Here is a 25,156-nt window from a genome sequence, read left to right as displayed (position 1 = left end):
TCCTATCAACAAAGACCGATTGATCAAACCAATATGAAAAGCCTCCAGCTGATCCAAAATGCTGCAGCCAGAGTTCTGATGAGAACTAACAGCAGAGATCATGTTTCTCCAGTTTTAGCTTCTCTTCATTGGCTCCCTGTTAAATTCAGAACAGAATTTAAGATTCTTCTTCTCACATATAAAGCTCTTAATGACCGAGCTCCATCATTTCTTAAAGATCTCATTGTAAGATATTTTCCTAACAGAGTACTTCGCTCCCAAACTGCAGGTTTACTTGTTGTTCCCAGAGTTTCTAAAAGTAGAATGGGAGGCAGAGCCTTCAGTTATCAGGCCCCTCTCTGAAAGCTGATCCTGAAACATCCCATAGTTAAGCTGCTATAGGCTTAGACTGCTGGGGGACCTCATCTGTCACACCTTTCTTCACTTTGCTCTCTTTTTCCCCCTGTTTAATTTCACAATTGATTTTATGTACATGTGACATTATTGTGGTTATTAACTTGTGTTTCCCTGTTCCAACAGGTATCCTTTGAATGGCGTTATGGTGTTTTTCCCCTCTTTTCCCTCTTTTCTGTCTTCTCAAACCCCAGCTGGTCGAGGCGGATGGCCACCCTTCCTGAGTCTGGTTCTGCCAGAGGTTTCTTCCTGGTTCTGGTTCTGCCAGAGGTTTCTTCCTGTTAAAGGGAGTCGTTCCTTTCCACAGTCCCTCAGGCTCAGGACGAGAGATTGGACTGAAGACAACTTTCGGTGCAATCTGTTGGTTTCCTTAGCTAGGATATTAATTTTTTGAATTGGCTCTATATGAATTAATTGGATTATGATTACAATGAATTGAATTCCAATTGGCTTGAATTGGACTATATTACTTAAGTGCCTTGAGATGACAATTGTTGTAATCTGGCGCTATATAAATGAAATTGAATTGAATTGAATTGAATTGAATTGAATATGGAAGTATTGATTAAAGGGAAAACCTCCTTGAACAGTCTGGTTGGGATTGGGTCTAAAATACAAGTTCATGGTTTAGAAGAGACTATTGCTGTTGTTAGCTCAGAGAGATCAACTGGGCAGAAGCTGTCTAAATACAATTCAGGTTCTAAAGATACTTCTAAAGCTGCTCTACTTGATGATACATCAGTGATAATAGTGGGAAGGATTCCATTAATCTTCTCTCTGATAGAAACAATTTTATTGATGAAGAATCTCATGAAATCATCACTGCTGAGAGTTAAAGGAATACATGGCTCAACAGAGCTCGGACTCTTTGTCAGCCTGGCTACAGTGCTGAAAAGAAACCTGGGATTATTCTTATTCTCTTCTATCAGTGATGAATAATAAGCAGTTCTAGCTTTACGAAGTGCTTTCTTATACGTTATTAAACTATCTTTCCAGACTAATTGAGACTCTTCTGAATTAGAGGAACGCCACTGTCTCTCCAGCTTTCTTGCAGTCTGCTTTAAAGCACGCAGCTGTGAATTATACCAAGGAGCCAACCTCTTCTGACTGATTACCTTCCTTTTCAGAGGGGCAACATTGTCCAGTGTTGTACGCATTGAAGCTATAGTGCTGTCAACAAGAGAGTCAAGTTCTACTGGAGTAAAATTTAGGTAGCCGTCCTCTGTCATATCTGCACATGGCAGTGAAGAAAAGGATGATGAAATCAACTCTTTAAATCTGGTTACAGCATTCTCTGACAGACACCTTCTATATGTAGAATTCTTCTCAGAAGCCGTATACTCAAGTAATGTAAATTCAAAAGTTATTAAAAAATGGTCAGACAAGACAGAGTTATGAGGGAACACTGTTAACTGTTCACTCTCAATGCCATAAGTCAGCACAAGGTCAAGGGTGTGATTAAGGCAGTGAGTAGGTCTGTGAACACTTTGAGAAAATCCAATAGAGTCTAATATAGAATTAAAGTTAATATTTAGGCTGTCATAAGACAAAATATTAACCCAAGAGACAAGGATTTGATGGGGATGTTTATTCGCATACATCTGTTTTTTTCCCAGTTTCCTGGTGAACTGAAGTTATCTAAACTACATTTAATCAGTTTACCATAATGTAATATAAATCTGATTATAATTCTGTAATAAAAGCAATTTTAGCAAGTTTCCAATATCTCTTTCCTCTATTGCTGTGTTTCAGAAGCCTTCTTTATATTTATATGTTTATATGTTCTTTATATGTTGACAATATGACACACAATTCCTGAGGTCTGCATCTGATAACTATGTGATGTGTTTTGGTTGAAATACCACAAAGACACAGAACAACAGCTCCCTTTTCAGTCACGTCTTTACAGCTCTGTTCATAGCACAGAGTTGTACGAGAGAAGTGAACCACTTAGCTCCACTACAATGTAGCCTTCCTCAGGATGTGCCTCTGATCAGATGTGTCCCACAGCTTTATTCTACAATGCAAATTTAAATGCAAACACAAATTAATTGGAAAACCTCTGAATGGGAGTCATTGTGTGCAATTTGGAACATATCAGCCTGCGCTTACACTTTGCACAAACAGCAAATGAAACTCACTCACAAAAACTTGCATTTCCCATGCCTGCAGTTCAGCCCCACATTGGTACTGATTCCTTTTTCTGGTAAAACTCTCATTGCTTATCATGTATTGAAAAGGCTCATGTTGTTGAAACACAGCACCACAGATGGGAAAGCTGAAGTAACTAGCTATCATCTAACAAGGGTAAAAACTCCTACCATAGAAAGGCTGGATAACCTTGAATTTCACTCATTTTTTGTGTTTTTATCTGCTGACATTAAAAACTACTGCTTATCTAGGTTAGAGTTGTTAGAGTCGTGTCCAAACATAGGTTCAAAGATACAGATAAAATTGTTAGCACTTCATCAAGAAATTCTCTGCAGTTCATGTGTGAAAAGCTTTAGCTTATCCTGCAGTACTTACAATACTGTGCCCTGACTGCCTGATTGAGACTGATCCAGTAATCCTACTTTGTTCAAAATGTTTGTCTTCGATCCAGCAGGACTTACTTTTTTTTTATCTCATGCAGACATTTATCAGGAATTACATTTCTTGAAATAAAATGCTTTGTGTCTGTCCCAATCAACACCTCTATATAAGGGAGAGGGGAATCCTGTAGTAATCCTGTTGGTTCATGACAAAATAGTACAATATAGAACAATGTCACAGTACAGCCTCAAAAGATGTACAAGTTTCCTTCTCTCAGTTCACCAACGCCTTGGCAGATGGTGCCAAAGCCCTGACTCCCAAGCGAAAGATTCTTACACTGCCTTACATATTATACGTTAGAATACCTTACGTATTTTACATTGTTCTGTCGTTTTTTTATTTCGCCATTACTTACTTTTCTCCCACACGTTAACGGTTATTGTTTAAAGTGTATTGTAAAGGTACATGGTTAGGTTTACATGTTGCAAAACACCAAAAGGCCAAAGCTTCTGTTGGGTTGGATTTGCTGCCCAAACATTGTCTTTTCACAGTTTCTTACCCCAGATTGTGAAGCTACTTCTTTTTTTGACATGTGGGCAAATGTTTGCACAATTTATTTTGCAGTGAGACTGGGCTTTTATTAGTGATCATGGAAAATATGTTGACTCCCATGCTGCACCAGATTGTGGAAACTAAACAAATTGCTTTTCCCTGCCTAAACTTTGTACAAGTGTTAGCAAAGGAAAGAAATGAAGGACACAAAGTCCCTGGAACAAATAACAACTGAACAGCTAATTTGAAGACTTGGAAAAATGATACCAAATGTTTAGCTCTACATGTGTGTTATATACATGTTGGTGTTCCACTTTTTCCCCACTTTTATATAGAAATAAACTGAACTAAACTGAATCAAACTTTGGCCACGTGCACTGCTGTAGACACATTTTTGTAGCTGGTTTCATCCACAGGATGCTAATAAAAGTGTCAGCTTTGGAGTTATCAGATAGTTTATTGATATCTGAAAAAACATAACTGATTTGAAATTTCCCTGTATCATTCTACTCAAGATGTCTGATAGCCAACAGGACGTGTCCTCCCGGACAGACGTGGGGTATGAGGCAATGTCGATGCGTCAGCATGGCTGCCAGTGTGCAACACAACCCCGTTGCTCCATCGCTGCCTCCTCCGAAGTCCTTCCAGCAACACCACGGTGAGTCTTTACACATTTACAAAGAGGGCTGTCCTGTTATCTTTTATATCTGGTGATTAAATATCCAAAGGAATCTGTCTTTGCTTATTTTGCCCAAAATAGCCAAAATAAAAAAATGAGAAGGGTTAGAAAAACAAACAATTGCATCTGCTGATAGGCATTTGCAAGGACCAAATGTGTGGAAATCATTCTCAGCTCTAGACAACATAAAGACTGTAGTAGACGTCAGAGCAATTGTGGATTGAGTGTGACTTTTGTTTTGGCATGTCTTAAATACTTAGTCTACATATACAGCAGTTAATATGAGAGAAGTACTTAAGATGGTAACACTTAAATGATCTGGTCTTGAGTAAGGCTGCATTACATACATTTAGCAGCTTGTTCTGAAGTCCACCTATGTTGGCTCAATACAGCAAGAGTCCCATGTGGAAGATATTCTCTCTTTTAATGATGCACACGTGTGACCGTGTCAGTCAGGCGGCTGTCACGCTCAGGTGACGTAGGCCCGACGAGCTGATGTTGCAGATTATTATTATTATATCAGTGGAGTGTATATATAAAGCATTCAAAAGCCTTTTAATTACTACCTCTGAATTGTTGTCAGATGCATCCTGTTTGGCTTAATAGGCCCAGAGATGTGTCTCAAACTTGATTCGTCCACCTTTAGCAAATAAAGAACCGAACAGAGTTTAGAAAGAAATTCTAAAGCTTTGAGTGTTCCCAGGAGCACAGTGGCCTCAACACTTGGAGAAATAAAAAAGCAAATGTATGGCTCTTCATAAAGTTGGCCATACAACCAAACTGACTAACAGAGAAACGAGGGCCTTGATCAGCCCAAAAGTCATATCAACCCTTTAATGTCTCAAATGTGGATGTCGTCGATGTAGCTTTATCTGATCATTTTTGTGTTTTCTTCGACTTTTCTGTTACACCCAAACCAGCAGTTGGGTCTGCAGTTGTTCGGGGAAGACTCATAAATGACAGAACAGGGACACAGTTTATGGAAATGATTTGGTTTGACAACACCCCGTGTTCACATCAGGTCTCTTAAATGTTTTGGATACCATTGCTCCTGCCAAGGTTAGAATGGTTAAAAGTAGGCAAAGGGCGCCGTGGAGAAGAGAAGAGTTGGTCAGGGCACAGAAAAGGGAGTGCTGGAGAGCTGAACGGAAATGGCGCAAGTCAGAGCTCCAGATTCATTATGAGCGGGGTGCGATATGCCGGTGGGGATGGTGGGGACACGTACCAAAAAACAACACAAACACACTGTTACCGGAGTCATCCAACTCTGGAGAATGTTCACCTCTCCACTGAGTAGTATTTATGACTGCAGCATGTTTGCTGAGTCTTTATGTGTGTGTTTGCGGCATCCTCACTGTGTGTTTGGCTATGATAACACTCATTGTGGACTCAGCTTAAACAAATGAAAAACAGAGGTATGTGGAGACCTCAGAGCAGCAGATTCCACAAATAGTGCTGGCCTACAAATATATGTGCACTGTGTCTTTAACAGGGCCTGGGCAAATCCTCTAAGAAAGAATGCAATGGATTCCTATTAAAGGCAAATTTGAGTTTTCTAAATTATTGCAAAATATTTCTTCTAAATCCTCGACCTAAAGCTCGACCCGACTCTTATGCAGGACACTGAGATGTTTATGGTAAAAGACGTTTATTGTAAGGCTTTCCAACGGTGTGATCAGAGAAGTCTGTGGAGGGTGCCAAGAGGAGAGGGTTTGACAAGGTTAATATGGATATCAGGGGTTATTGTCCAAAGTTGTTTTACGTGAATGAGAGAGAGTCTTACAGGGTTATTTTTTGCAAAGGAGGGGAGGGTCACTGGTTGTGGGGCAGAGGTCCTGAGTTGGCGGAGGGCGAGCAGGCAGGTCGTTTATTCGAGGAGGTCCACCGAGAACCAGAGTGCACAGAAAAATGCACAGACTCCGCCCAAGCCTTCCGGGGAGCCTGCTCAGCCCAACCTAAGACTCAGAAACTCACACAACGCCACATCCAAGCATGATCATGACAAGTTCATCAAGTGCTGGGGTGTCAAGCTCATTGGGCCAAAACTAAAAACTTCAACTAAGTCATGGGTCAGCCTTGATATTTATTAAAAAATTTCTACAATTGAGGAAGTTTTTCATTGTATCTTCAGATATAAAGATGAACCTTTTCATGTAGAAACAAACTAAAGTTTTGCTTAAACATTGAATCTGGAACAAGCAAACCTTAAAACTATAAACATGTGAAGTCAAATGTTGAAAAAGAGACACATCTGTGTTAATCATTTCTCAGTAAGATTAAAGAATGTTTTTGTGAACAGATATTCTGCTTTCCACCGGTCTAGAAAGCTCCTGTTGTACCATTTTTGGCAGGAGTGGCCCAATGCGACTGGAAGAATTAGGTAACTAATGAATGTCAACAGGCTCTTGGAGACGCCAAGGCACCAGCAGAGCATTCTGGAATTTGTTATATATGCACTGTCTACTGGTGTACAGCTCTAGTAGACATTTGGTATTATCTCGCGGGCCAAATATAATTACACCTGAGTTTGACATCTGTGATCTGGTGGACAAGATTTACACCATTTGGAAATATACTGTAACTTACTGAAAATGAATAAATTGAATTTGGGTAAATCTAATCCAGCTCTGTCTCTTGCTTTCTGTAAAGTTTTTAAACTAATATGGGATGGCGTATCATTCCAAAGAAATGTATAGGTTAAACCATAGTTGGGTTTTCTCAGCTCTGGAAGTCTGGCAGAAATGTTTATGCCTAAATATCTTATATTTCCTGACTTTAATGTGGTAGTGGGTATATTCTGGCAATGAGTTCATTGACAGAACTGTGGACTTAGACCAGTTGATAGAATAGTCAGAGATTGATGAGAATTTTCCAATGAGGGTGATTCTCTGTGACAGATGTTTGTGAATTCTGGAGGAAAAGAAATACACCATCAGCATAAAGACTTATTTTATGTTCTACTTTTTTTGGATTGGATGCCTTTAATCTTCTTATTTTGCTTGATAGTGGCTGCTAGAGGGTCAATAAATACAGGAAAAAGTGAGGGGGAAAGTGGGCAACCCTGTCTTGTATCTCTCTGCAGAGTGAAGCTTGGAGAAGTTTGATCATTTGTCCGCACACAAGATGATCCAAATTCAAATTTGTGTAGAGTTGCCAGTAAAAACCCGATCAAATGCTTTTTCTGTATGTAGAGAGATGATTGTGATTTCTAAATTGTTGATGGTGAAATAGTCATAGATGTGTATTACTCTGGGAGAATGTGTACTGTTCATAAAACCTGTTTGTTCAGGATGCATAATGAAGGGGGTTATTTTTCCTAATCTTCTAGCAAGGTCTTTACAGATTATCTTTAGGTCTACGTTTAGTGAGGATATTGGGTGGTAGCTGGATGGGAGTGTGGAGTCTTTGCCTGGCTTCAGAAGTAGGCTGATGTTTGCAGAGTTCATGTTTGGAGGTATTGCATTATTCCCCTTAATCTGAAAATGAAATGTCATTTTATAAAATGTTGGAGCCAATGTGAACCAAAATTCTTTGTAGAATTCTGCTGGAAAACTGTCTGGAGTCCCTGAAACATTGAGTTTATTACATCAGGATCATGAGAGACATTTCCTTAACGGAAGCTGTAGTCGTTTTTTCTTTGTTTGTTTTTAATGAGTTAGCTAGATATCTCCCAGACCTGTTGCTATGTTCAAAGTTCTCAAAGCGAAGTCTTTGCATGAGGAACTGTGTGTTTTCTTTTAATCAATTATTTCATTTAATTCCAGTTTTTTTCCCCCATTCTGTTTAAAATGTGTTCATCTAGGAAGGCACCGTAGGCATCCTGTATTGATTTAATTTTTATTTCTAATTCTAATACTTTTGAAATTCTCTTTCTTTGTCTTATGCGATGAAAAAAAGATTATTTTACCTCACATTACTGCTTTTCTTGCTTCCCAAAAAATACTTGCTGATATTCCTGGTTGGTCATTATTTTCCAAATATCTAGTCCATTCTTTTTTAAAGAAATTAATAAAATCAAGATCTTTAAGTAATAATGTATTCAATCTCTAATTTCTAGTTGGTGGTGTGGTTCCCTGATACACCAGGGTGATAAAAACTGTGCGGTATCACTGAGAGTGATGGGATGGATTTCTGTTTCTGGGATATTACTTGTAAAGGCGCTGTGAACGAGTGGTGTACTGGTGAGAAAAAGTGTATTCTCTGAGAGTGGGGTGGTGGGAGTGCCAAGCATCACAAAGACCAAAATCATTCATGTACTGTTTGCCAACATTTGTAGATAGTCCTAAGACTACCAGTGGTACTGAGCCTGTCCATTCCAGAGTCCAATACCAGGTTGAAGTCCCCTATCATAATGACTGTCACCCATGCTATCACAGAGTGAAGTGAAAAAGGAGAGAAAAAACGAGGGGTCATCAACATTTGGGCCATATATATTAGCAATGCAAGGGTCGATTATTGTGCTGTTTTCAGTAAAATGTACTCCTCTTTGTCAGGACTTTTGTCAGCCTGAGGAAACTGTGCAGCTGTGGCAGCTTGTGAACAATGAGTCTCTTGTAATAAGACGATGTCTGCTTGTAGTTCTTCTAATCAAGTGAAAATTTGCAATCTCTTCTCCCTGAAACCAGTTCCACGCAAGTTCCATGTGTTGGATGTATGCTTCTGTGTGTGTGAGTCTGTTTTAATTTCCAGCATCATCATGTAGTTGTGTTCAGATCGCAGTGGATCTGCCTGTTGACACAGAGCTTGTCCACGGAGATGGCCGCAGACACGCAGTAGTCCTGTTACATGTTAGGCTTGCAGAGGCTCTGATCTGGAGCCCTGTGCGGGACTGTTTTCTTCATCCTGCTCCCGCTGAATTTCTGACCATTTTCTCCCGCAATGTGTGTGTCCACTCCCATCCGCACCCGCAAAAATTTGAGAATTTATGCCCGCACGATAATAGAAATGTAATAATTTTGTGTCTTCTCCCGTCCCGCAGGAGGAAACACGTCATTTTATAGGCTATTAATAAAGAGATTCACGGACAATTGAGAAACTTCTCAGAAATGTCAGACTTGCCTTGCTTTGTCTTTGTGCTGTAAAGACCTTCTTTGAGCTTCTTTTCCACATAATGTATTGACATCCTTTCGCTAGGCTACATCCCGATCTCACAGTGTTTTTTGTGTTTTTAGCCGCCCGCTCCCGCCGGTAGCAAAGTTAATACTGCCCGCTCCCGCGAGATTTGAGCTAGGTCCCGCGAGACCCAATCCCAATGCAGCCCTCAACTCTAATCTTACGAAGGAGGCTGACCAGGGAGGTTGATGCGCCTAACAGGACCGGTGGTCAGTGAGTGATTGTGGCTGTGTCAATAATCTCTGCCTAAATATAAGGGTTCCATATTGAACAAACACTTTTAGTCGCTGCCTTGATTCTTAAGATTAGATTTCTGAACAACTTGGGAATGCTACACAGTGACATATTACCTTAATTTTCTCCAAAACACATCCACAAAGGATGGATCCCCACCAAAAGTGTAATTGTGTGGTCACTATCGTTGGTGAGGTAGGACCCAGATGCAGTTCCTTGGATTCAAAAAAGGTTTATTCACAAAAACAGGAGCCAGAACAAAAGGCGCGGCAGAGCCGGATCTCAAAAAATACTTAACTTTGAAAAGACAAAACAAGACTATGTTATGGAATAAATACAATGACTATGAACTATGGCTATGAGGCAAGAAACCAAACTTAACTTTCGTGAGCAAGACATCAAGAAGAGGTGAGGATTCTGCAATGAATGAAAGGAAACCAGGAGACTAAATGCTGTGGAGGGAGTGATTAGTGAATGACGTGCAGCTGATGACAATGAAACAGGTGATGTGAGTGAAGCTGCTGGCAGGGGAGAAACATGACAAGAACTGAATCTAAGAATATAACAGAAAACCTGAAAACAAGAGTTAACAAAACATGGGCTGTGACACTATCATCCAAAGCAGAAATAATGAGGTTGAAATTTACAAGATGCAATGTTAAGACAGAAATATTTAGTGTTGTTCACTCATGGATTTACAGGCACTACGCTGTTATTCCCAGTTTAAGAACGATAATCCTTGTTGGGGAAGAAAGCTTCACTGAAAGTCATTACAATGATTTAGGTTGTTGATGTCTGTAAGAGCACACAGAGAGAAGAAGCACCCTGCATTGAATCAACAGTAAGCCGTGTGCCTTTGTTATCTGTGTTTGTTCATCTCTGACACACACGCACACTCATATAGTGTGTGTGTATTGAAAAGTTATTTAGCAGACCTTTGTGTTTTTCCTGAAAACCATGAGTGCCATTTGTGGAGGAAAGCCATCTGTGATATTCCAGAAGAAAGGAAGAACATCCTTGTGTTATTCTGGAATGTTAGTTTCATAGCTTTCTTAGAATAGAATAGAAATATACTATTCATCCCCCAGTGGGGGAAATTCAAATTAGTCGAGTAGCTCAAAAAATTATAAATATTTACAATGATTGCATACTAAACAACAACAACAATAATAATAATAATCAATGACGAAATAAATAAATGAATAAATGTGAGAAGAACATGTCAGCAGTCACTATTAAAAAGCCTTATGGCTGTGGGGACAAAGGACCTCCTGAACCTCTCAGTCCTGCAGCCTCTCACAGCAGCTGCTCCTCTGTCCTGCCAGGATGCTGTGGAGAGGATGTTTATTATTCTCCAAAACAGAATACAGTTTCCTCCTAGGCACTGAAAGGGTTTAGTCTTCAAACTACAATAGAACTGGCCTCTTTCACCAGTTTGTCCAGGTGCCTACAGTTTCTGTCTGTAGTGCAACTCTCCCAGCAGACAGCATAGAACAGTGCACTCTCACTGATAGTGTGATAAAACATGCACATCATGTCATTGCAGACAATGACGGACCTGAGCAGTCTCAGGAAGAAGAGACGGCTCTGGCCCTTCCTGTACACTGCTTCTATGTTGGCAGCCCACTCCAGTGTATTATTCAGCACCACCCCCAGGTATTTGCAGGACTGAACAGTCTCTCTCTCCCCTCCATCAATGCAGACTGACTGGTATGGAGTTTTAGATCTCCCAAAGTCCACCACCAGCTCTTTGGTTTTGGTAGTGTTCAGGAGCAAAAAGTTATTTTTGGTCCAGCTATGGAAGGACTCCATAAGGTCCCTGTACTCCTTCTCCTGTCCACCGCGCACACATGCCACAACAGCCGTATCATCAGAATACTTCTGTATGTGGCAGGACTCTGAGTTGTACCTGAAGTCTGATGTGTACAGAGTGAAAAGAAAAGGAGCCAAAACGGTACCCTGCGGAGCCCCAGTACTGCATTCTAGTGTTCCAGAAACACATCTCCCCATCCTGACGTACTGTGGTCTGACAGTCAAATAGTCTATAATCCATGATGTCAGGGAGGGGAACACACCCATACCTAGAAGCTTGTCTCAGTATGGGAGGCTGTATGGTGTTGAAGGCACAGGAGAAGTCAAAGAACATGATTCTCACATATGAACCAGGCACATCCAGATAAGCATATGTCCAATCCAGCATGTACAGAATCGCGTCTTCCACTCCTCTGTGTTTCTGGTAGGCAGACTGGAGGGGGTCAAGATCCTCAGCAACCTGCAATCTCATGCGAAGAACAAGGAGTCTCTCCAAAATCTTCATAATATAAGATGTCAAAGCCACCGGTCTGTAGTCATTCAGCTCCACCGGTTGCCTTAATTTGGGCACCAGTATGAGACAAGAAGTTTTCCACAGCACCGGGACTTTTTCCATCTGAAGGCTCATATTGAAGAGCCTATGAAGAGGGACTGCTAGTTGACCAGCACAGTCCTTCAGAAGCCTTGGACAGACTCCATCTGGGCTGCCCAGATGGTGTTATACAGTTTTACACAACTGTATAAGACTTTTAGAAACATCCAATTTTTGCAGCATTCTTTTTAAATTTTGGTATAATTTGTTCTTTAAGTCTGCAGATATCATTGACAACATCTGCAACTTTTGCATTCCCCTCAGCCATCCTATACAAACAACTTTGTGTTTTAGTGAAATAGTGCTCTATATCACCAATTCCTCTCCAACATATTCGTTATTTAGCACAGTATATATATATACCTATACTTACTATTCTGATCACCATCCATTTTCGTAAAAAGTATCCAAATTAGATAAATTCATCTTAGATTTGTTGCTACCGTATCTTACACAATTTCAAGGGGACAGTAAACAGACAGAGACAAATAAAATATCTCGACCTAAACTTTAGGTGTTTTTAGGTGTTCACCTAAATACCTAAACAACTATAAGCTTAAAAAATATAAAAATAAAAGAGACATTGTATATATTACTGTACTCTCTCATCTCCAGTGTTTCTAGTCTCTTACCTCCTGTCTATTGTGTTGTAAATTTCTTAAGTGCTTTTGTCTCTCTCTCTATTTATTTTTTCTTCAAATCTGTAGACATATTCTCAGCAGATGTGTGTGGCCCAGATAAGGAGCTGGATTTGGACAGCTGTCAGTGCATCTGTCGCCACAAAGATCCAAACCATGATTGCGGCCCTAACCGACACCTAGACCGAAACACCTGCCAGTGTGTTTGCAACATGCTGCCTGCTCTGTCCTGCCCTTTGAACCATGTCTTCAACAAGGAGACTTGTCAGTGCACATGCAGTAAGACCTGTCCGAGGCACCAGCCCCTCAACAAGACGAAGTGCTCATGTGAATGTAATGAGTCACCAAATAAGTGTTTCCTAAAAGGAAGAAGGTTTCACCAAGCTACGTGCAGGTAAGGAGTGATGCAAGGGTTTCAGTACCAGTTGCTGTTACAGGGTTTTTATAATTCCCCAGTTTTGCCCTTTTCGCAGCACTATGAATGAGAATAGTGTGTGATGGTTGGCCTGAAAGGAGCTGTACTATGAGGCTGTTTGCAAGTTTAGATCAGAAAGATTGATCATGATTCCAAAAGACAGCAATTTTCTTTCATTATAGAAGGCTATCACTTCATAGAATAAAATGTAATGTATTTCTCTTGCATCAGCTTTCATCTTTTGTGTTTATTTTCACCTCATCATGCTCATGAAGCTCACATGCTTTTTGTTGATTTTTTGCAACTTTTATAGTTTCAAAGTTTCCCATCTATTAGTTTTTCTTGTTCATTGATCTCTCTTTTTTTATTAATCCATCCATCTGTCATTAATTTCTCCCTCCATCCCTTCAGCAGTTTTGCATCTGTGCACTAAGCAAAACGTTGGCAACCCTTTCCCACCCACCTATCAACCTGTTCATCACCCATCCATCCACCTGTTTTGCATCCATTCATTCTCCCATCACCATCCTATTGACGTGTGGTATATAAAGCCACTTGTCATAGTCCAGACCTCTTATCATTTGGAATAAGTTTGTTTAGGAAATTATCTTATTAGCAACAATTACCTCAGTAAATTTTTGATTATTGGGAGATATTCCATTCAGTGTTTCAGTGGTTACATCATCCTGAAGTAGTGAACATAAACCCACATACATTTACACACTTAAGATGGCAGTTGTATATCCAGAGGAAAGCACTGGTCTGGCAGGAGTACGTGCTTACTGCAGTGAATCTGGTGTATAATGCTCACCCTCTATGTGCAAATGACTTCTCATAGCTGTCACTTAACCATTTCCTCTCCCCACACAGACAGAAACACACACACCTATACACACATCAATTCATCCTGTCAGTGTTGACCCCTCGTGACCCTGTTTGAGAATGATTTATGAGTGGGACAGCAAAGTTTGGGATCTGGCACTTATGTGTGTGCAACTATAAGTGTATGTGTTTCAAACAGAGTATGGGTCCATTTAGACTCTTCTGTGTATTTCATCGTGGGTTCATAGGTCTCTAACCAGAAGACCTATGACCAGTAACCAGAACTAAATATTTTGTCGTCCACCAAGTGACACACCATGCAACCGAAACAGCAGTGGCAATTATGTGCCAGAGGCTCTGTTTTGTAGACTAAGTAGGAAAGGTCTTGGATATTTCAGTCTTTCTTTGGTCTTCCACGTTTACTCTGCTTGTGTTAATGTTGCTGGTCTGGTCAAGTAGGACCAAACTGTGGGTGAGAGTTGACTTGACATGAGAAAAGTTTTTTTCTTTCACCAATTCCAAATGTCATTCTTGTGGGTTGCAAAAGCCTCTGAAAATGGTTTGATATTACTTTGGTGTACATTTCTTGCTGTGGTTAAAGTTCTGGTGGAGAGGTACAGGTTGTAAGTCATATGGTATTTCTGAAGTAGTTTTTACTGTTATGAAATCTACATTCAAGTGGTAACCGTAAACTCTTGGAACACACAAAAAAGTTTGAACTCATTGTTTTTGTAAGGCAGCGGTGTTTGGTACTACTGAAAGCACGTAGGCCTCTGGGACACGTGGCAGGCCATTGTTAATGTTAATGCATAGTTTGCTATTACAATGGAGAGCGATCAAATATAATCTGTTTCTTTGTTAGCAGCTTTCGAATTCACAGCCAGTTAACAAATGTTCGCACTCATTGTGTCTTAAAAAGTGCACGTTCATACATATGGTGTCATACAACAGATTGTATTTTTGAATTGACTTTGACTGCACAAGAAGTATTTTGCATAAGCAAAGGAAGACTAGAAATTCAATCTCCAGGATCAAAACATATGACAGTTTCAACAGTGATGTACATTTATCTAAATAGTTCTGACTATTACTATTGAATACTTCTAAGTCTGACCAATCAGATCGTCTAAGAGGGCCCAGAAAAATTGAAGTGGCAGTTTTACATTTCTTTAAGTCCACAGAAGATAGATCCTTAAACACAATGACTATTGCATATGCTTATATTTTTAATTGCAGACAGGACGAACCCAAGGTCTTTCATGTTTTGTTTTGGTTTTATTTGTTAATATATATATTTTTTTTTTGTTATTTTGGCTGTTGAATTTAGCAATACATGCTAAAACAAAGAAAAATAAGTTTGGATGGCAAAGCTTTTACCACTTTGTAACATTGCCAATTGTTCTCACAACACTTAAAGTCTGAGTAGAGCAAATTCGAGAATTTGCATGAAAAACAAGGTCTATGTCTTTGATAATCCTTGCTTAAATTATCTTAGGGTCAGAGCTGTTTCACTGAATTTTGGAGTTTGACTGTTTAACTGTTTTTTAGGATGTTTACATAGTTCAGGGAAGCTGAGAATCTAAGGAAATCTAAAGCCAAACCCATCCCTAACATTTGAATGTTACAAATAGTCCTATTAGATGACTCAGGGATGTCACGGACCGTGAAGACACAGGACACAGATGCAGGGTCTTTTCAAAGTCAGAATGTTTATTTAGAACAAACAACTTGTTTCTCCAGGACAGAGCAAAAACGAGAGGCTGTGAAAACCTGAAGCACTCTCCTCAATAACTATATTAGAGGGGGGTGCAGCTATGAAATGATCAAAACCAAAACCCTCTCCACTCTAGGAGGAAAACAGATAGGGCTATGAAATGGTAACAAATAAACTTCTCACACTCTCCTAGTGAGGCGGAATAAACAAAAGATGCTCTCAATTAACGGAGGCACAATCACTAATAAACACAAAACTCTCCAAAAAGGGAGGCACAATCACTAATAAACACAAAACTCTCCACAAAGGGAGGCACAATCACTAATAAACACAAAACTCTCCACAAAGGGAGGCACAATCACTAATAAACACAAAACTCTTCACAAAGGGAGGCACAATCACTAATAAACACAAAACTCTCCACAAAGGGAGGCACAATCACTAATAAACACAAAACTCTCCACAAAGGGAGGCACAATCACTAATAAACACAAAACTCTTCACAAAGGGAGGCACAATCACTAATAAACACAAAACTCTCCACAAATGGAGGCACAATCACTAATAAACACAAAACTCTCCAAAAAGGGAGGCACAATCACTAATAAACACAAAACTCTTCACAAAGGGAGGCACAATCACTAATAAACACAAGACTCTCCAAAAAGGGAGGCACAATCACTAATAAACACAAAACTCTCCACAAAGGGAGGCACAATCACTAATAAACAAACACAAAACTCTCCACAAAGGGAGGCACAATCACTAATAAACACAAAACTCTCCACAAAGGGAGGCACAATCACTAATAAACACAAAACTCTCCACAAAGGGAGGCACAATCACTAATAAACACAAAACTCTCCACAAAGGGAGGCACAATCACTAATAAACACAAAACTCTCCACAAAGGGAGGCACAATCACTAATAAACACAAAACTCTCCACAAAGGGAGGCACAATCACTAATAAACACAAAACTCTTCACAAAGAGAGGCACAATCACTAATAAACACAAAACTCTCCACAAAGGGAGGCACAATCACTAATAAACACAAAACTCTCCACAAAGGGAGGCACAATCACTAATAAACACAAAACTCTCCACAAAGGGAGGCACAATCACTAATAAACACAAAACTCTCCACAAATGGAGGCACAATCACTAATAAACACAAAACTCTCCACAAAGGGAGGCACAATCACTAATAAACACAAAACTCTCCACAAAGGGAGGCACAATCACTAATAAACACAAAACTCTCCACAAAGGGAGGCACAATCACTAATAAACACAAAACTCTCCACAAAGGGAGGCACAATCACTAATAAACACAAAACTCTCCACAAAGGGAGGCACAATCCCTAATAAACACAAAACTCTCCACAAAGGGAGGCACAATCACTAATAAACACAAAACTCTCCACAAAGGGAGGCACAATCACTAATAAACACAAAAACTCTTCACAAAGGGAGGCACAATCACTAATGAACACAAAACTCTCCACAAAGGGAGGCACAATCACTAATAAACACAAAACTCTCCACAAAGGGAGGCACAATCACTAATAAACACAAAACTCTCCACAAAGGGAGGCACAATCACTAATAAACACAAAACTCTTCACAAAGGGAGGCACAATCACCAATAAACACAAAACTCTCCACAAAGGGAGGTACAATCACTAATAAACACAGAACTCTCCACAAAGGGAGGCACAATCACTAATAAACACAAAACTCTCCACAAAGGGAGGTACAATCACTAATAAACACAAAACTCTCCACAAAGGGAGGCACAATCACTAATAAACACAAAACTGTTCACAAAGGGAGGCACAATCACTAATGAACACAAAAACTCTCCACAAAGGGAGGCACAATCACTAATAAACACAAAACTCTTCACAAAGGGAGGCACAATCACTAATAAACACAAAACTCTTCACAAATGGAGGCACAATCACTAATAAACACAAAACTCTTCACAAATGGAGGCACAATCCCCAATAAACACAAAACTCTCCACAAAGGGAGGCACAATCACCAATAAACACAAAACTCTTGACAAAGGGAGGCACAATCACCAATAAACACAAAACTCTTCACAAAGGGAGGCACAATCACTAATGAACACAAAAACTCTCCACAAAGGGAGGCACAATCACTAATAAACACAAAACTCTTCACAAATGGAGGCACAATCACTAATAAACACAAAACTCTTCACAAAGGGAGGCACAATCACTAATAAACACAAAACTCTCCACAAATGGAGGCACAATCACTAATAAACACAAAACTCTTCACAAAGGGAGGCACAATCACTAATAAACACAAAACTCTCCACAAAGGGAGGCACAATCACTAATAAACACAAAACTCTCCACAAAGGGAGGCACAATCACTAATAAACACAAAACTCTCCACAAAGGGAGGCACTATGAAACTTAACAACAAGGCTCTCCTTTAACGGAGGCGCAAAGATCCTATAAACCAAACACAAAACTCTACTATGAAACATTAGCAAAACCAAAATCACTCCTTAACGGAGGAACAACACAGACTATGAAAACTTATCGTGGGCTAAACTATGATTATGGAATAAATTACAAACAAAGATAGCTCTGTAGGAGGATCACTCAACTACAGGCTCAAGGTTACGTGGCTATGGAGTCTATGATACAAGGCGCTGGAGTGAAGAACATGGAAGGGTTGTGACACACTGGCACAAGGGAGACGCAGACTATTTGAACACATGAGGAGCCATGGGGAACAAATGGAAACACTTTGGAATCGGGGAAGACAATCAGACATTTGACACAAGAGGAAGAGCAAGATACCTGAAACTAGAGGGAAGTTAATATTTCAAAATAAAACAGGAAATAACGAAACAAGACATCAATCAAAACATAAAACGTGACAAGGGAGGTGGCTCTGTATATTAATTTTGTGCAGAGCTGTGACAAGAGTTCTAGATCACTGCCAATACCCACCTATAATTCACATAGTACTTAGCAAACTTTTATTGGAGATAGCTGGTAGTTACAGATACAACAACACTGTACAACACTGCTGCAACCACCAAACTGAGTCTCTCTCTCTCCTACTAGTGTGCTAATGCTTTGCTAGTGTGGGTCAGCTGAACTTAGCATTTAATATCTACAGTTTGCATTTGGGATTTCACATTTACAGTATGTGTGATTCCACAGGACCTCTTTAACCTTAGCCTGAGCCAGGAGAAAGTTCCATGACTGTGGAAGACACACTTATTCTCATACCTAAATAATCTCATCCATCTGCCCTCAGCGACTACAGACCAGTTACCCTAACATCACACATCAGGAAAGTCCTGCAGAGACTGTTACAGGCTTACCCCAGTAGGCAAGTTAACATCTTTCAGGACCTACTTTGGTTTGCTTATTGTACTCGGGTTGATGTTGAAGATGTCATCACCTACCTGCTTCAGCAAACCCACTCTCATCTGGATAAAGCAGGCAGCATGGTGAGAATGATGATCTTTGATTTCTCAAGTGTTTCAAGTATAATTCAACCTGCATTCAGCCTGTTATGTAAGAAGCTGCAGAAAATACAGATGGTTGCCTCCACAACTTCTTGGATTATTGACTACTACACAAACAGACCACAGTTTGCTGTTTGTTGGACTGAGTGGTTGTGTTTCTGAGAGGGTGGTCAGCAGCACAGGAGCACCACAGGGGGTATTGCTCTCACTGTTTTTCTTCACTCTTTACACATCAGACTTCCAGTGCAACTCAGAGTCCTTTTATCTCCAGAAATAGTGTGATGACCCTGCAGTTGTTGGGTGTATCAGTGATGGGAAAAAAGGCTGAGTATAGGGTACACTTTGTGACATGGTGTGGGAACAATCTCCTCATCTTGAACATTAACAAAACAAAAGATTTGATTGTGTAGGAGGAACAGGAGTAAGAAAAAACACTATCACTATCCTGGGAGAAGAAGTGGAGGTGGTAGAGAAATACCTGTGAGTTTGCCTGAATGACAGACTTGACTGGAAATTCTTGAAGCTGTCTTCAAGAAGGAACAGAACAGTTTATACTTGTTGTGAAAACTTAGGTCTTTCAATGTCTTCAGCAAGATGTTGCATATCTTTTATAAGTCTGTGGTAGAAAGTGCGTTCTACTTTGCAGCCATCTGTTGAGGCAGCAGCACCCAAGGCAAGAAACCGAACAAAATGATGAGGAGGGCTGGCTTTGTGCTGGGGGTTAGGGTTACTGCTCTGGAGCCCCTGATTGTGCAAAGAAGTTTAAAACATAATGGACAATACTGGACATAATTTACACAACACAGTGACAAAATGAAGAACAGTGCAAGAGGTCATTTCTTCTAGCAGCAATGACCATGTACAATGATACCTTGAGATGATTATTAGAAAGAAAGAAATACTGCAACATTATTATTTCCCATAGGGATTAATGAAGTATTTTTTCTGTTTAACTACTTTATTCTGTTGCTTTGATTACAAAAAGCCATCTTTACCCCATGTGCTTCATTTAAGTTTTCTTTGAGATTTGTCATGATGGTATGCAGAGAATACTGGGCCTCATGCAAGAACATTTTCGTATTCTTATTCTAAATTTCTTTATTTACTTTATTCTCATGAAGGTCTCGTATGAACACGCCACGTCAGATTCAACAAACACTCTTAACTTAAATGATGAATGCCACCCATGCGTATTTAAGTGCACGTGCACGAAGATAGTAAGTTTGCATACTCCATGCCCAAAATAATACCATATAAGGCTACGCTTCCTTTCTCCTGTGTCAGGAAGTGTTGAATCATGAGAATGGCATCAAGGCGCAAAAATAACATATTTATGGGCTCTGCAACTGAAGTTCTGCTTTCAGAGATCCAAAAAGGAAAATCTGTCAGTTTTAGCAGTGTCAGCAGTGGAATTACAGGACCTGTAAAGCAAAGAAAGCCATTACGAGTTAATTCCGTGTCACCTGTAGTTCGTAATGTCACCGAAATAAAGAAGAAATATCTTAAAAGTAATTAAATATACAATCTATTGGTCAAGAAAACTTGATTCGAATAACAGTGGATTATGTTACATGACTCCTACGACAGGTTCGCTCATAAATTCTGTTCGTACCTGAAAGAAAACTTAAAATACGAAAAAATTGGTGAATGCGGAAATTCTCTTAAATCACTTATACGCACGACTTAAGAACAAATCGGTTCATACGAGTGGTTCTTGCATGAGGCCCAATGTTCATATTCCACTGATTTTGATACTTTTACTTGTAGACTGTTAATAATTTATATTTAGCTGGACGACAAAGCATTTGTCAGTTATGTGACAAATTCAGAACACAATTTAGTTTCTGCTATCCTCAGACTTTAAAAGACACTTTGACAGGATACCACATAACGAAGGGTTTTGTGTTATTTAATCCAATTATAAGCCAATTAGAGTTCAATTCATTGTAATCATAATCCAATCAAATCCAATTAATCAATTTCAAAATAATCCAATTCATTCATATAGAGCCAATTAAAAAACAATTGGCCATCCGCCTTGACCAGCTGGGGTTTGAGAAGACAGAAAAGAGGGAAAAGAGGGGGGAAAAACACCATAACACCATTCAAAGGATACCTGTCGGAACAGGGAAACACAAGTTAATAACCACAATAATGTCACATGTACATAAAATCATTTGAGAAATTAAACAGAACAGAAAAAGAGAGCAAAGTGAGGAAAGGTGTGACAGATGAGGTCCCCCAGCAGTCTAAGCCTATAGCAGCTTAACTATGGGATGTTTCAGGATTACCTGAGCCATCCCTAACTATAAGCTTTATCAGAAAGGAAAGTTTTTAGCCTAATCTTAAAAGTGGAAAGGGTGTCTGCTTCCTGGACATTTACTGGCAGCTTATTCCACAAGAGAGGGGCCTGATAACTGAAGGCTCTACCTCCCATTCTACTTTTAGAAACTCTGGGAACAACAAGTAAACCTGCAGTTTGGGAGCGAAGTGCTCTGTTAGGAAAATATCTTACAATGAGATCTTTAAGATATGATGGAGCTCGGTCATTAAGAGCTTTATATGTGAGAAGAAGAATCTTAAATTCTATTCTGAATTTAACAGGGAGCCAATGAAGAGAGGCTAAAACTGGAGAAACATGATCTCTGCTGTTAGTTCTCATCAGAACTCTGGCTGCAGCTTTTTGGATCAGCTGGAGGCTTTTCAGAGAATATGTGGGACAGCCCAATAATAAGGAATTACAGTAGTCCAATCCTGAAGTAACAAATGCATGAACTAGTTTCTCTGCATCACCCTGAGACAGGATGTTCCTGATTTTAACAATATTACGAAGGTGAAAGAAGGCAGTCCTAGAAACCAGTTTTATATGTGCGTCAAATGATAAATTCTGGCCAAAAATAACTCCAAGGTTCCTCACTGTAGGACTAGAAGCCAAGGAAATATGATCTAGAGTAACTATATAACTAGACAGTTTCTCCCTGAAGCTGAACTTCAGTTTTGTCTGAATTTAGAAACAGACAGTTCTGAGTCATCCAGGTCTTTATGTCTTTAAGACAGACTTGTAGTCTGACCAACCTATTAGTTTCATCTGGTTTCATAGATAAGTACAGCTGAGTATCATCAGCATAACAATGGAAATTTATGCCATGCTGTCTGATAATGTTACCTAATGGAAGCATGTATAAAGTAAAAAGAATTGGTCCAAGCACAGAACCCTGAGGAACTCCATGACTTACTCCAACATGTGAGGAAGATTCTTCGTTTACAAGAACAAGCTGGAATCTATCAGATAAATATGACTTAAACCAGCCTAATGCAGTTCCTTTAATCCCAATAACATGTTCAAGTCTCTGTAACAGAATGCTGTGATCGATCGTATCAAATGCAGCACTGAGATCCAACAGGACAAGCACAGAAACAAGTCGGCTATCAGAAGCTAACAGGAGATCATTGGTAACTTTCACCAGTGCTGTTTCTGTGCTATGATGCACTCTGAATCCTGACTGAAACTCTTCAAACAGATTATTTCTATGTAAATGATCACAAAGTTGAGCTGCAACTATTTTTTCAAGAACTTTAGACAAAAAAGGGAGATTGGATATAGGTTGATAATTAGCCAACACTTCTGAATCAAGAGTAGGTTTTTTAAGTAAAGGTTTAATTACAGCAACCTTAAAAGTCTGAGGTACATATCCTATCAACAAAGACCGATTGATCAAATCCAATATGGAAGTGTCAATTAAGGGGAAAACCTTCTTGAACAGTCTGGTTGGGATTGGGTCTAAAATACAAGTTGATGGTTTAGAAGAGACTATTGCTGTTGTTAGCTCAGAGATACATGATACATCAGTGATAACAGTGGGAAGGATTCCATTAACCTTCTTTCTTTTTGGCCTCCCAACCTAGAGAATACAACTCAGCTTCTGAACAAGATTAAGATAAACTTTATTTTTTGCAAACTACCATTTTAAGCAGCATTCCTGAATGTTTATGTATTTAGCAGATGCTTTTATCCAAAGCAACTTACAGGTAGGGTAAGGGGGTCTTGCCTAAAGTCACTATCCATCCAGACACTTCAAGTCTGTGATGTTTTCTAAAGAAAGCATTTGCCTAAAATTATTTTATAAAATGATGCACTGTGGAGGAAGAAATATTCAAATCCCTTTGTGTTAGAGAAGCATTGTTTTCTTTCTTTATTTACAATAATTATTCTACAATTGTTTTTCTTTATAATATCCCAACTTTTGGCAGCACATACCAAACATTATGTGAGGAAGGTAAAATGACCAACAAACCCACATGGACAAAGGAAAAACTGAACAATGCAAAGCATACAAATGTAGTGATAGATTTGAGTTGTGTTCTTTTCTTCATTTCTTTATTTCTCTTCTTTATTTGATGAAGAGTCCTGCACACCAACACAAACCTATTTTACCCATTTTGCCAGATTAGATTTTAATAAATAATTCCTAGTTTTGAAGCTAAATCTACTTTTATTTCATTATAGTTGCCTCAGGCCTCCTTGTGAAGTCAGAAGGCGAAGGTGTGAACCAGGCTTCTTCTTCAGTGAAGAGGTGTGTCGTTGTGTTCCATCCCACTGGAGACGGCTGGACTGACCTGTGGCCCATAAGATGCTAACAAGATGCTAGTAAGAGGATTCCCATCAGCTGTGATGGCAGCTAAGTGTGTGGACCCTGATGAACATGGGGAAACCTTAGTGAATTGAATGCAAATGTGGGAAACTGGTATCTGAAGATGAGAAATGCACTGGTTCTGCTTTGAAGACATTTTAATGGGAGAGCCAATTTTTGGAGCCCAGGATTAATGGAAAGACTGAAAAAAAAGAATAAACACTCAATTTTTGTTATAAGATTGTTTTAAAATATTTTCAGTATTCCTAATGTCAGATATTGATTATATAATTTATTGAATACTATTTTTCAGCTTCTGTCTATTGCAATTCCAGTATTGTTTATGAAAATACACTGTGATCAATATTTTTGTATCATGTAAAGTTTCTGTGTAAAATAAAGTATACTGAATGTTTCTTTTGTTTCATTTAGTCCAGTAGTCCAGTCTGTTATGATGTGTGTTGTACTGTTACATGCTTACAAATGTTGTGAGGCCAGGATTTGCTCTCCTAAAGACACAGGGACCTTAATGGATTTCATGTCATTCAGATTTGTCTCAAAAAATGTGAAGTCAAAGTGGCAAATAAGAAGGACTGCTTTGATTTTAAAACAGCTGTCAGAGAAGAACAGAATTCAGATTGATAAAGATTCTTAAATGTATACCTTGGGTCTTTGGCAACCCATTTGCAGCTGTAGCTCAGAAGGAAGAGGAGTTCAGTCAGATAGTCAGTGACATGATCCCCAGGTTCCCCCAGAACACATCTCTAAATGGTTGCCTAAAGTTGCTTCCATTGGTGTTCCATCGCGTGTAATAGTGAAAGAGCATCACATAACTTGTAATACCATACAAACTAAGAAGTGCTATATGAGTGTCAGTCTATTTAGCATTGATTCAATCAGCTACCTTGTCTTGCTCAAACTGTACTTAGGAAAAGATCTCTTAAACTGAGACTGACCCCAGAATGCAAGTCAAACGTGAATTTTCTTTTACAGTATTTACAAAGTCAAACACTAATTGCAGAGACAAAGTCAGCAGGTAACTGAATATGATTTCCACTGAGGGGGACACAGAGGTTTGCAATGAAGTCCAAGTAAATAATATAATGAGACAGTGAAGACAAGTACTGACCTGTGACTATTTGTTCATGAGCATGAGGTGATGGTAGTGGAGACCAGCAAACATCCAGGTGATGCAGAGATGGTCCACTAAGAGGTTGTTCGGTTGCTGAGAAAAACAAGAGTTCCAAGAGCGAAGAACACAACAAAAATCTTTTATGAGCATGATACACAAATCAGGCCTGTACGACACTGCAGTGGAACAGACGGACTGGTAGTCGGTGAACAGTTGATCCGGGAGAGGAGATTAATGAATCATAGGTGTAGTGAGTGGTGAGAAAAATAGTAGAGCCTTACAACTACTTGTGTTAAATAATGTTCTGGCTTTAGAATGTCAAAAATGGCATGCCTATCCGTGCATTTTCTATACCTGCTTAATTCAACTTGGGG

At 39.4% G+C, this 25,156-nt stretch overlaps 1 protein-coding gene across 2 annotated transcripts in view; it reads left to right on the top strand.

Annotated features, from left to right (window-relative positions):
• Positions 1-24,066, top strand: part of vegfc (vascular endothelial growth factor c) — a 109,187-nt gene extending 85,121 nt beyond the window's left edge. The window contains exons 5-8 of one of the 2 annotated variants that reach the window (XM_072383651.1): positions 3,993-4,135; positions 12,614-12,938; positions 19,430-19,499; positions 23,527-24,066. In XM_072383651.1, the coding sequence (XP_072239752.1) occupies positions 3,993-4,135; positions 12,614-12,938; positions 19,430-19,499; positions 23,527-23,547 (559 nt within the window). In that variant the 3' untranslated portion in view covers positions 23,548-24,066. The remainder of the gene's footprint in view (positions 1-3,992; positions 4,136-12,613; positions 12,939-19,429; positions 19,500-23,526) is intronic. The other variant, XM_072383650.1, reaches the window with a different exon arrangement.
• The last annotated feature ends 1,090 nt before the right edge of the window (positions 24,067-25,156 follow it).

Source organism: Leuresthes tenuis, unplaced genomic scaffold (genome assembly GCF_036924035.1).
Source record: "Leuresthes tenuis unplaced genomic scaffold, fLeuTen1.0.hap1 SCAF_4, whole genome shotgun sequence".
Classification (NCBI taxonomy): Eukaryota; Metazoa; Chordata; class Actinopteri; order Atheriniformes; family Atherinopsidae; genus Leuresthes; species Leuresthes tenuis.
This window is presented reverse-complemented; position numbering and strand designations above follow the sequence as displayed.